This window comes from Musa acuminata, chromosome BXJ1-2 (assembly GCF_036884655.1).
Source record: "Musa acuminata AAA Group cultivar baxijiao chromosome BXJ1-2, Cavendish_Baxijiao_AAA, whole genome shotgun sequence".
Classification (NCBI taxonomy): Eukaryota; Viridiplantae; Streptophyta; class Magnoliopsida; order Zingiberales; family Musaceae; genus Musa; species Musa acuminata.
The window spans coordinates 27971554-27984150 of record NC_088328.1 but is presented as its reverse complement, the minus strand read 5'-3'; the positions used below and the strand labels follow the sequence as shown (position 1 = coordinate 27984150).

General features: G+C 37.4%; 1 protein-coding gene and 1 long non-coding RNA gene across 2 annotated transcripts; one reads left to right on the top strand and one right to left on the bottom strand.

Annotated features, from left to right (window-relative positions):
- The first annotated feature begins 512 nt into the window (after positions 1-512).
- LOC135607194 (uncharacterized) lies at positions 513-2899 on the top strand. The gene is made up of 2 exons (XR_010485109.1): positions 513-665; positions 2632-2899. It is a non-coding gene; the product is annotated as an uncharacterized LOC135607194 (long non-coding RNA).
- A 2258-nt stretch (positions 2900-5157) lies between these two features.
- Positions 5158-12206, bottom strand: LOC135607182 (phosphatidylinositol 4-phosphate 5-kinase 2-like). Its single transcript, XM_065098788.1, has 8 exons — positions 12107-12206; positions 10968-11119; positions 10310-10475; positions 9599-9709; positions 8259-8425; positions 7306-7439; positions 5937-6042; positions 5158-5671 (listed from the first exon to the last, which is right to left on the bottom strand). The coding sequence occupies exons 2-8, from the start codon at positions 11111-11113 to the stop codon at positions 5368-5370; spliced, it is 1134 nt and encodes a 377-aa protein (XP_064954860.1). The 5' UTR covers positions 11114-11119; positions 12107-12206; the 3' UTR covers positions 5158-5367.
- Positions 12207-12597: the final 391 nt, after the last annotated feature.

The following is a 12597-nucleotide window of genomic DNA, read 5'->3' as shown; positions in this document are numbered from 1 at the left end:
AATCACAAACTGGAATGGGTCGTCAGTCTACCCATCCATTGGGTTGTACACACCTATGGCAGACAACCGGAATCAATTTGCGCTGCAAGCTTTCGAGACGACCGATCTTTTCATGCCATCTCCATATGGTGAACTTTTCAGTAAAACTGAGCTTTTTCGCGCCTCCTTTGATTAGTCTGTTCATGAGTCCTTTGGTCGACCAACAGTGCAACCGAGGTGGACGTGAAGGAGAAAGCTTTTGGCTCTCCAAGTACACCGATTAGATTCGAAGGACCGAGACGATCAAAGGAGTACATGGTTGTAAACAGTCGTTAGAGCATTGACACCTTGGTAGATTATGCCTCACTAATCTATAAGTTTTTGGTGGTAATTGGCAGGAGAGCTCGTTTTAGACGGAACATTGGATGAGTACCACCGCATTGCGTTTTATGTGATTATTTATATGATCGATGTGATATCAGCCAAGTTCTTGGCTATTTAAGGACCTCTTGCGGGATCTCTAAGTCGGGAGATTGCTTGGTGGATTGAAGGATCTTGATCTGTGTTCCTCTCTCTCTCTCTCCCCCGCTTTCCCTTTTTTGCTGGTTTCTCCTACTCCTCGGCTTTCGACTTTCTTCAGGAAGAATCGATGTGGCTTAGTGTTTGATCCGTCTTTTCCTTGTGAGGTTGGTTCTGTGGATTCCATCGACGGTGTTTTTGACATGGGATTTGCGAAGAGAGCTTCCTTCAGTCCACTCATGGGTGGCTATGGGACTTTGATTAGCTGCCGACTCATTCATCCACATGCCCGGCAAACTAGGGTTTTTGCTCGGCACATGAGTGAATGATGCGGGAGGTAAGTCTGATCCCATGCCGTCTTTGCTTGGACTGAAGGGAGCTCCCTTATCTACCACCCCCGTGCAAAGGATGTGTTCTCCGTCTCTTTGTTCGGGATATCTGCATGTTCATCCGAATCACAGATACTTTTACAAGTTGACCATGCTCTTCCGAGAAGAGTATTTGATTGGTGCGATGCAACCTTTTCTCTGTTTTTTGGCCGCAGACACACCTTTTTCTGTATGTCGTGGTGTTTGTGAGTTCTTGATCTGAAATCTTGTTCGACAGTGAACGAGCTTTGTGTGAGTGTAATCCTTGTGCAAGGCAAGGCTCGGAAACATGTTTCTGTGGATGCAAACTTGGGCAAGTCAAGGAATCGTTTTGTGTGTGATTTCAGAATTTAGACAGTTTGATTGCTAGACTTCACCGTGCTTGCTTTGATCTGCTCGATTCTTTGGTTTCCTCCATGGAAAATTAACATGCAAGCTTTGTGCTTCCTCACCGAGGGGTGTTTTTTTGGGAAATATCTTCCAAACTCATCAAGCGCAACCAAAATTAACTAAAGCTTTCATTAGATTCATAGTACCATGCTCTTTCTAGTGCATGTCCTCCACAAGGAGACCAATCGTTTACGGTGAGCACGTTCTCTTGCTTCAAGCTCCTGGAGCTTTGTCACGAGGGTTTTATGGTAAGGGAGAAGCTGTATGGTTCAGTACAGGTTAAGCCCACGAAAGTAATCATATTATGCCTTGTTTGAGCTTTTTTTTTTATCAGAATCCTTTGTACTTGCATGAACAAAAGCAGTCCGTAAGCATCAAAACTTAGACAAGAACAGAAGTGGAGACAAGAACAGAAGTGGCTCTTTTTTGTTTTTCGTTTTTAACGAGGGTGGCTAAAGAAAGCATCATTTTGTTGTTGTACTTTCTTTCATGGAGTTCAATGCTGCAGATGTTTTCCATCTTACTAATTGCAGATCTTTCCGGTGTGTATAAGTTTTTTGAAGATCTATGGCTTGCTTGTGTAATGGTTAAGTGTGAATATTTCAATATCTTATAAATTCTTCAGTGTTTTCTTGCAAGCAGTAAAGACAACATTGTGCCATCTGATAAACTTCCATTTACTGTGTAAGCTTAACTATCAATGTTCTCAGTGCTTACTTAAAATTGTTAAGATGTTGATATTGGAAATAAATTGGCACATATTTTCGTTAATATTGCTTCTTTACTTGATCAACAAGTTTTTTATTAATGGTGATGGCCATTTATCTGTTTCATTTTTTTTTTCTTTAAGGTAGATGATTGCACTAACCAACCTCACTCGTTTACGGAAACATCATCACATATGTGAGCTTACCAAGAGAATTGGAAGGGCAGTTGATTTCTACTCTCTAAATAAGAACTTGAACTTGCACTTTCACTGACCAATAAAGTCACTATACCATCGTCTTCTTTCTTTGGTTGTTTCCATGTTTTATCGAGCAAGTAATTGATCCATTGCCATGATTTTTTCCTTTTCTTTTCTTTTCGTTACTTGTATCAATCAATTTGCATTCTCTTCTCTTTTAAACGAATCACTGAATTATGGACTGGTTAGCAGCACAGCATCTGTTGGCTTCTCTTAGTGCTGCCATATGGGGAGATCTTGTGCTTGTCAGATGATGCTTTAAGCTCAATGTCTGCTGCTTTTTCTTTCTATAGAATGGCAATTCTAGTCAGTCAATTAAAAGTCAGCACTTCGGTTTTGCGTCTTAATCTAGTGTTGCACATCCTTGTTCTCCTCTGAAATGGTGTCAAATTTTGGCTGGTCTTCCTACAGGTAAATCTATCTCCATCATACTGCGATTTGAAATTTCTCCAGCTATGAAGCATTGGTGAACTTGAATTGCACTACCGATATCTTAAATCTAGAAGGAAGATCCCAGCTGACAGTAGAATTTGACGAACCAAGAGAACGTGCTCATAGTTTGATGCTTGCTCACATACAGACTTTTTGTTCTTCTCCAAATGATGGTAATAATGTATTCGGAGCTTATGTTAATGTGTATATATATATATACAAGTCATGATCCTAGTTTTATTGTGAACATTACTCCACATTTCAACTTTTCTTGCCTGCTTGTTTCTGGCTATTGAATCCTGTTGGTTATGCTTGCTGCTATATTTCTCGTCTATCCATTGTATTGTTGTGCTCAAACCTTTGGTGCTTCGAGGATCAGTTGTTCTTTGCCTATGTTCTTCCGCCTACTGAGGGAAAAGTGGGGGATGTATATAGCCTTCCCTCTTTAGCTTGACAAACGATTACAGGTAAATGTTCTAAAAGGTTACGTGGGGTTAACCTTGCAGCCAGTTCTACATGATGCACTGTGCACACCTACAGTATCTGCCCTTCCTCTTCTGTACGCAACTCGATGCAGACTGTAATAACCTACTCTGACGTGTTCTTATGAAGAACATGAACATAGGCATCGCCTTGTCATCCTACAGCAAGGTCAGCTGTAGTCTCTCATGTTGCGCTGGTAGCTGTCATCAATGGCATCGCGTGCTAAGTGCTACCCCTCCATTCACTGAATTGAAATGACCGGCGCAAAACAAGGCAAGCCTTCTACCAAAAAGCGTTGCCTTTTGAATTTTGAGTAGCCCACATCATTATCTTCCACGCAGCAGCAGCAGCTGCATCACCACTCCAGAAAAAACCCTAACCCTAACCCTAACCCTAATGCCTCAAGTGGGCGTTTCGGCTTCCCTACACGTGCTAAAGCTGTTGCCCACGTTTGAATCGATTCTCTTCGTCATCCTCTCTCGCTCTGTTTATATATCCACGCAATTAACTGAGCTTTTGTTCGCAATTAGGCATTTGTCCCACTGGTCGGCACTCCGCAAATTCCAACGCCCCCTTCCTTTCCCGATGCATGCCATCGATGTTGCACAGTCGAAGAGTGATAAAACAGCCATCGGTACCCAATCTGGAGTTGGCGTTGGCGTTGGGAAAAGATGTCTACGTCCATGCGTCACAACCCTAATGGGGCGAGCTTAGAGTTCCAAGTAACAAGGCGGATGCACTGACACACCCATTCTGAAAGCTAGCTCTCCTCGCAGCTCTTCCACTGTTCTTTAATGCAAAAGTATAGAAGAATAAAGCTGGACCTGCGCACACAGTCGCTCAAAGAAAGGATATCTTTCAGCCAGGAACGAGGGTTTCAGAATGGTGGCAGCAGAACCTGAGGATTATTCTGCTGCACACGATACAGTTGTGTGTACTTTGTTGTTGGGGTTTGGATCATCCACAACTTAAACAAGCAGTGGGAATGGAACACAACAAAGCTGCACACAAGTTCCCATTGGTTCTCACTGCCAGCAAGTACAGTTTAGGAGTTCTTAGCGGTGGGAACATCGCACGGCTCCCACATGGGAAAAGGTTGTTTAGGCTAATCCTCACTCGCATCAACTCTTTCGTAGAGTTGGATTATTTTTATTGTGCTCGGTACTGTGTTTTACATTTTCTGGAAATGTGTGTGCGGCTGCTCTTTCTTCCACATATTAATATTAATCTTTACAAGTATTATATATATATATATATATATATATATATATATATATATTATTTACATATTAATTACGGTGAAATTATGATATTCTATTTAAAAAAAAAAATAAAAATAATTTTATCCTTTTTGTTTTTTAACCTAAAAGAAAGTAAGTTAATAGGAAATTCAAATTATATTTTGATTTCATAACCAGAACATCATTCTAAACCTCATCCCAGCAGTCAATTGCAGTCTCAAGGAAGACGATCAACAAGAAAGACGGTAATGCTTGATGGGAGATTTCTCCAATCAAGCATTCAAAATTTCTGAATTTAAATGGCTTAATTTCTATTGTTGTCTGTGCCAAAAAAATGGTCATCAAGCGGAAAACTAACTAATAATCAAAATATGTAGAAAAGAAATAATAGAAGAGGCACGTATTATTATGTTTTCTTCCGCAGTTCACATCGTGCAGTCACTCTCAGTCCGTTGGACTGCAGAGCTTTGTTTCACTGTCCATACACTAATAGATCTCCACCGACATGAGATCTAATCCTGAAACAGCTAAGAGCAAAAGAGATCCTCACATTTAACATGTTCAACCTTTGTGATTCTGCAGACTCAAAATAGGTCATTGTGAAAAGACCAAAACCGACAGTTTGATTAGATTTCGACGTTCGACTCTGATATCACAATGTTCATCTGACTGCACCGAGTTTGACAAGTACTATTGTTATCAATTTCTACTTTTGTGGATGATTCATAAGTCATAACAACAAATCCAAAACATGTTATCTCCAAGATCTCATACCAGTTCGTCCAGAGGCATAAATAAAGCTCAGCCATATTGTAAACCGATTACATGCAGCGTTAATGACCTAACACAGTTTATTATTATGAATAGATCCTCCAGTGCCATATACATGTGCATAAAATAATTTTCAAAGTAAAATTTGTCCACATGTAATGAAGGCTGTTGTAGCATTGTATATACTTTCTCCATCTCGTGGTTGTCTCAGATAGATCATCTATAGCATGTTGATATCAAAATCATTTTCTGGAAATATTTTGGAGACGCATTCCTGAAAATGAGTCGAATACCCTTTGGGATTTACTCCTGAGACTGATGGATGGTCCGTTTGCAGAGACTTCAAAACGTGTTCTATGTGCTTACGCACGCTGTAATGTTGAAGAATATCAGTTATCCCAAAGAATAGGTTCACATTGTTGGGTTGCACTGTCCCTGCCGTATGAGTTGATACCACATTGCTTTCCCTTTTCCGGAAGCCAACTGCCCGGGCTGCCATCTTGACACCAAGTCTATCTTCAGTTCTGCAACAAAATCACAGCTAACATTAGAGAGAGCCTAGCACAAGTAGAGCTTAGATACACCAGAAACAAATCCATCTAACCAGTAGGCCACAAAATCCATCCAATTCCAATAAATAGCTTGCATGCTCTAAAATGCTCAAAGAGAAAGAAAATTATCACATAATCAACAAACAATCTTCCTAGTCCAGAAAAAGAATGCTCGACTTGAATTGAAGAACTCATCGATATATTCCCTTGAAGGAAAAGAGTGGCAAAGATAATTTACTCTGTAGAGCAGGATGATGTTGTATCATCATCAGATGACAAATCTTGATCTGCATCACCATGCTCCGATTCAGGTCCATCTGAACTCTCACTGCAATCAGCTGAACCTGCATAGAGTATCCGCTGGACCTCTTATTTCAACTGTTTATGACTACAATATGATTATGCATGGTTATAATTCCCCCATCAAAGTACCAAACTAACATTAATCTGCACAAAATGGAAACTTGTAAAGATAAGCAATCAACAATTATCCAAGTTAAAAAGTTAACTGCAACTAAGAATTCCAGATACCGATCAACAAGGACAGGGAAGTGGCCCAGCCAAAAACGGATTTGACAGCTGCCAAATATTGAACTTGATAGTTACAAACGTGATTCGTATCATTTGAGCTAATATAACTGAACACTTTTATAATTCTTTGATTTTTTTTTTTTTAGATTTTTAGGATGTCCAACTCTTTTTAAGTTTCTATTACTGTTTTACCATATGGTTCATTTCTTTCTTGTTTCCTCTCAGTGTTTTCTTTGCTTATTTCCTTTCATTTGTTTCAGTCATTATACTTTAACACCTAGATTATTTGAAATATTTGGTAACAAGGACTTGGTACAAGATTTATACTTCAAATATGGACCAAATCTAAACCATGGTCAACTTGAAACCAATGTTTTATAATCCAAACTTTTATCTGTTTTGATGACCTATGAAGCTGATACCTATATGCTAGATGGTACACCAACTCATACCATCTGATATCGTTGAATACAGTAAAAAAATAAAAATGTGTACATGTACCACTACTGTTCAGACTGGTAATTAAATACTGGTCAGCACATATGGGAACATTTGATATTTAATCTTGCTTGAAACTAAAGGCAAATCTAGCCCATTGACTCAATCTGACATAAAATGGTTGGTCTATGTTAAACTCCATGCTCATGATTCGATATGGGTATTTTTAAATGATACCTAAACCCAACTAGGAGTGACATCATCACTTGCATATGAATTTAACCCAGTTGTGTGCATATTGCTAAGCCAAAAAGACATCAAAGACTCCGGCATTGGGCTATAGTATCTGCTCATATTAAAAGGATTGAGGTCACTAGCTATAACCACTCTATTCAAGACAGTTAACTCATTTCACTAGACCACTGATTTCTCACCAATAAAGGTGGTCCAGATGAAGTTAACCACATTTCAAAGAGCTAACCATACCCTTTTGTTCTGCCCTTTGCTTGGCAAAATCATAATGCCCTTGCATGATCTTTTGAGAAAGTCCACTCAGAACAAAGGTTACCCTTCCAACTTCTTTTTCTTTTTTCTTTCCCTTTTTGTTTTGTGAAAGAGAACATACAACATAAGTTTACCTGTTGAATATCGCGGAGAGTGGCGAACTTGAAGAGCAGCTTCAAAAGGTGTTGAACAAATATGCATTCCCAGCAAAAGAGAGTAATGTGTGATGCCTGCTTCTTCCAAAAAATTGCAGTCATGCTTTAATTGCCTGAAAATGGGAAACTAGATGGTAAGCAAATTAAGAAACACCACATATAGCAGAAGATCGGTGAATTTTATGAGCTGGGTGTGCAAGTGAGACACATCTTCAGTCAGTTCAAGCGAATAACTGGATAGCACATGCGTTCTAGTTGTGAGTTAATGGAATGACTGCTTAATGATGATGTAGCACTATATCACAATAAGACTTAACAAATGTTTTCCCTTCATAAATGCAACATAATGATCAACCTGATAAACTTAACAAAAGGCTTCATATCTAAGGATCAGAGTTCTCATAAGAGGCAAGTCTCATTATTGTCCAAGCCAATAATATCCTGGTTATAGAAACGGATACATGGGGGATTCGAGGACAGATGGGTTAGAGGTCTGTGCAATAAGAATAGCCTGACACATTGGACATTATGATGATAGGTCATGACCTATAAAATCCAAGAGCTTCTAAATGGTGGAAAAAGTACCATTTTGAGGACCCTATCATACTAGTTGAAACTCAAAAGCACAAAGAAGGATACTGTCATACTCATCCATGCGAAAGTTGACAAACATGACCAAGAGGATATTTAAAGGATAGAAAAATAAATAGCTATTCATCCAATAAAAAGGAATCACTTCATCTAAAATAAGTAGACTTACAATATCTTGTCTCTTTCTTAATCACTACCATTTATCAGAGGAAGAAATATAATCAATTACAAAAGGTCAACTTATCAGGAAATCGAAGATCATAATCTCTCTTAAAGGAATAACAAGAATTTTTTGGTCAAGAAAAGATATGTTTCAATTCATAAACAGCTAAGGAACTTACATCAGAATTTTATTCCGATGAGATGTATGTAGATGGAAAGTCATGTTCAGATCTTCCTCATCTCCAGCTTTGTTCACATGGTAGCTATGTGGTGAACCTCTGATAACAAAATGCTTGTGAATTCTTGAATCTGACTGAAGAACGTTTCTGGTTACTATAAAGCGAACCTGATGAGGTTAGCATGTCAGATAATTGACCTATTAATATCAAAAATTTGTACAAAACATAGATAGTATAGGCCAATAAAATGTTTAACAAGAAGAAGAGTTTAACCCTTCAAACGTCCAGAGAAAAAAAAGATTAATTTTTGTATAAAAAACTAAAACAATACAACAAAGAGGTCTGGTTATACTGCCAATCTGCCAAGTTCACTATAACGAGAAGACTTTTAATTTGTGGCATCTTGCTCTCAGTGCTAATGAATTTTAATGTTTATGAGAAATAGTTGATGCTACACTATAGCCCTTTTTCTTTTTTCTTTTTTTTTTGCATATTTGAGCTACTGAGTGATTTTTTTAGTCAGATTACTAGAATGAGTAATGACCAGCCCCCGCACAACACAACAACAACAACAACAACAACAACAACAAAAACAATAAAGCCGTAAGTCCCAATTATTTGGGGTTGACTATATGAATATTTTACCGTCATTGAGATTTATAAAAAATCATATGCCTAGTTAAGTTCAGAGTACTTAAATCCTTATTTATAGTTTCTATTAAAGTTTTTTTAGATCTTTAATTATTTTAACTCTTCTGACTATCGTATCGAGAGGTCTCCTTAACATATGCCCATACCATCTTAAATGATTTTTTCTTAACTTATCCTCTATCGAAACGATACCTAGTTATTCATGAATAAGAGTACTTCTTTCCTATCTTTCTTAGTAACTCCACATATCCATTTCAACATTCTCATCTCGGCAATACAAACTTTTTATATAAGTTTTTTTCTTAACTGCTCAACACTCAGATCCATAAAACAAAACCTTAACAAACAAAAACAAAAGGAAATGTTTACAGATTTCTACTTTACTCTCTTTCACCAGTCCAAGTTATCTTCCCCATTACTGCTTTACTTTTTGCAATATGCTTGCTACAGTAAATATCGGGACCATTAAGCTTATACATAGATATTTCATGTTATTTTCTGAGTATGGATCACTTTACTAAATATCATGATAATAAATTAGCCAAGCGGAAAAGATAGATTCTAGGGTATTTGTTATATAGATATGAGAACAACTGCAAGCCAAAAGAATCAAATAAAAAAAGAGCTAGATACTTTTACTATTACATGAGGCCAAAGGTTGTAATTATGTCAGATATATAATGGGCTACCTTTTGTCCACCACGTGGCTTCACAACATGAATCCCATAGAAGTTTGCAATTAAAGTGTTCATGTATGACTTCACATGTTGATAATATTTTGGTAGCATTTCCAAGAAGACCTGCAAGAATGGTGAATATAAAAAATATCATTTATACAGCTACAAGAAAACTTAAACACATACTAGATGAACCTTGTATTGAGGCTTATGATAATGTCAATGAGCAACATGTTGATCTACAAAATGCCTGTAAAAGTGCCAACTAGCATGAAAATTGCCATTGGAAAAGAATTCATGTAAATGATTTACAACTAATATGCAATAGTAACTATGGTCGAGTACAATATAACAAAAAATCAAAGCGCTCTATTCTTCTCCACAGGTTTTATTAGTACATTCTCATATTTTACTTACTTTCACAAACTTGTCCTTTTCTTTTCTCCATCTACTCCCAATTTCAAGTACCATTTCCTAGTCAAGTGCCTGAATTAATTTCCCGTCATAACTTTGAGGTGAAGTACTCTGTGATGAAATCATGTGTTTCTTTCCAATCATTAGATTGATCAAAAGCTGGTTTGGAAGGTTATTGAATGTTTTAATAGAAAATAGTATTTTAGCAACCTTTATCTGTTCTAACAACTGTTGTACAGTTCAAATGATTGGTAACAAACAGATAAAGCAACAAATATGAGGAAAGAATAACGGAGATCATGAAAGTACCTTCATTTGTGATTTGCTTATGATCTTCAAGATGAACCTATCATCATGGGGTAAACGGAGAGAAGTGACATTCTTTTTATTTGAAAAAAGAAGCTTTAAGGTTTCACGACGACGCATTGAATCCGAATAGTCATCAAAATTAATTTCATCAAACTCTTGAAGATTCCTACAAAATTTTCCAAAAAGAGTACGTAAAACAGTAAGTTTATAGAAAAACAACAACCTAGGCAACTAAATGGTAAAGTGTGCATTCAACATTATACGGTGTCCTAAGATGACAACAAACGTCTGTTACAATCATAGCTAGCCAAGAAAGCTTATTCAATAAAAATAAATTTCCCCTTGTGTTTGCAGATATAAGCGAAGAATATAGAACCATGAAGATATAGTGAATGTTGTACCCTGCACTTGATATGCCGTGGCCTCTTACATTCAACAATTTCACATTAGAAAATGAAGATAAGTTGCATATTTGGTCTATTTTTCTTTATAAATGTTATATTTGAATTACAACAGACATAATATTTCTGAATGCAGTATTTAAGTATCTGATTGCAATTATTGCAAAGAAAGGACTCATCAGTATTTATTCAGAAAAGGAAAATTAGCATGCCCTGCTTAATAAGAAGAAAACATTTCGGTAGGAGTCACTTTAAACCTGAAAACTGCAGCACTATAATCAGTCCACTGAAACTCAGTATGTGTGCCTTCAGAATCAATAGAGCACCATAGCAAAAGAGATGAAGTGGAAGTGAAATCAAGATATGAAGGTTCCTGCTCTGAAAGCACCAGTTTTCGCTCCATGTGTTCCTACAAGCCATATAACTTATGCATAAGGTAACATGCTGTGCAATGCAAAGGCAAAAGGTAAACAAGGAGTCTGAGACTAGAATCATATGGCTTGCAAGGTTCAGCTTGAAACGTTGATTTACATGAACTGATAACAGGTTTCCAAATTTTCAGTTGATTTGTGAATAACCAGTTTCAATTGATCTATCACCTCAACATGTGATTCAAGAATGGAATCATCCCAAGAAATTTACTTCAATAGTTGGTAGTTGCATTTTGGTTATCTTTGCGAGCCAAATATTCCATACTAGCAATTTATTATTCCAATGTGTATCCCTGTTTGATAGCCAAGGTTAATATCCCCTTACAATTATTACTAGCAGCAAATTCAGAAGTACAATGTGTATGTTACATCGTACCAAAAATTATAGAAACCAAAGGAATCAGATGCAGCTTATTTTGTCCGAGTTTGGTGAATTATCTGTCTATTTTAACATGGAACATAGAAGTCACAATATGCACAGTCATTATAAGAACAAACTAAAGTAAGACTTAAATAAAAGAATTGGCATGAAAATCTTTCTTTTAAGTTGGTTTTATGTGCTTGGTGCAGTCCATCTTTGATGCATTTGTATAATTTCTTCTCTCAGAAAAATAGGAGAAAAAATTAGTTAGAGATTTATCCATCTTACGGGTTCACTTTTGCAGGGAACAAACATATACCGAGGATCTTCGATTGAACAACCAAATTTCATTTGGACTTGCCCTCCCATTCTATCAACTCGATACCTCACCCGCCGGATCAAAGAACCTACAGCACTCCCGACTCAAAGGAGGACCAAATCCAAGCTACGCCCATCGAATCCGAGGAAACCCCGGCGAAACCATCGAGCCCGTATTGGGATCGTCCAATCGGCACTTCAAGATCCAGTACCGGACGTAGGGAAGCGAGGTTGCAACGCGGGAAACGAAGGGAAAGGAAAAGAAACAGAGTGGGCAGGGACGTACCGGTGGCTGCGGCGTCGTCCGGGATCGCGAGGGGGAGCAGAGGCAGGAGGCAGGAGGCGAAGACTTGGCTTGCTTAGCCGAACAGTGTGCAACAGTTTTTAGTTTCGGAAAAGACAAATAATTTCTAGTATAAATAAATATACACACTCGATATTTTTCTTTTTTGGACTTTTCAAAGGATGCCGCTTTGTTATTATAATCCATTAAATATCGTCTTGACAAAGGTGGCTACAGCAATTTCTATTGGACACAATTATAATATTTTTTTAAATAATTTTTAAATAGTTTAATAATTATCAAAATATATTATAAATCTATTCAAAAAAAATGTAATCGATATAATGATAAACTTATGATGATAGATACCTCAATATCACGAAGATATCGACATCTAATCGCAATGTGATCGATATCTCATCCACATGTGGCTATCGATGCTTTAGCATAATAAGATTGACACCTCAGTATTATATAGTCGATACCTCGATATC

Coding starts and splice junctions, on each gene's coding strand:
- LOC135607182 (XM_065098788.1), bottom strand. CDS start 11,113: ATGGAGCGAAAACTGGTGCTTTCAGAGCAGGAACCTTCATATCTTGAT. Junction 9,710..10,309: donor TAAGCAAATCACAAATGAAG/GTACTTTCATGA, acceptor CCATTCTTGCAG/GTCTTCTTGGAAATGCTACC. Junction 7,440..8,258: donor CATCGGAATAAAATTCTGAT/GTAAGTTCCTTA, acceptor TCCCATTTTCAG/GCAATTAAAGCATGACTGCA.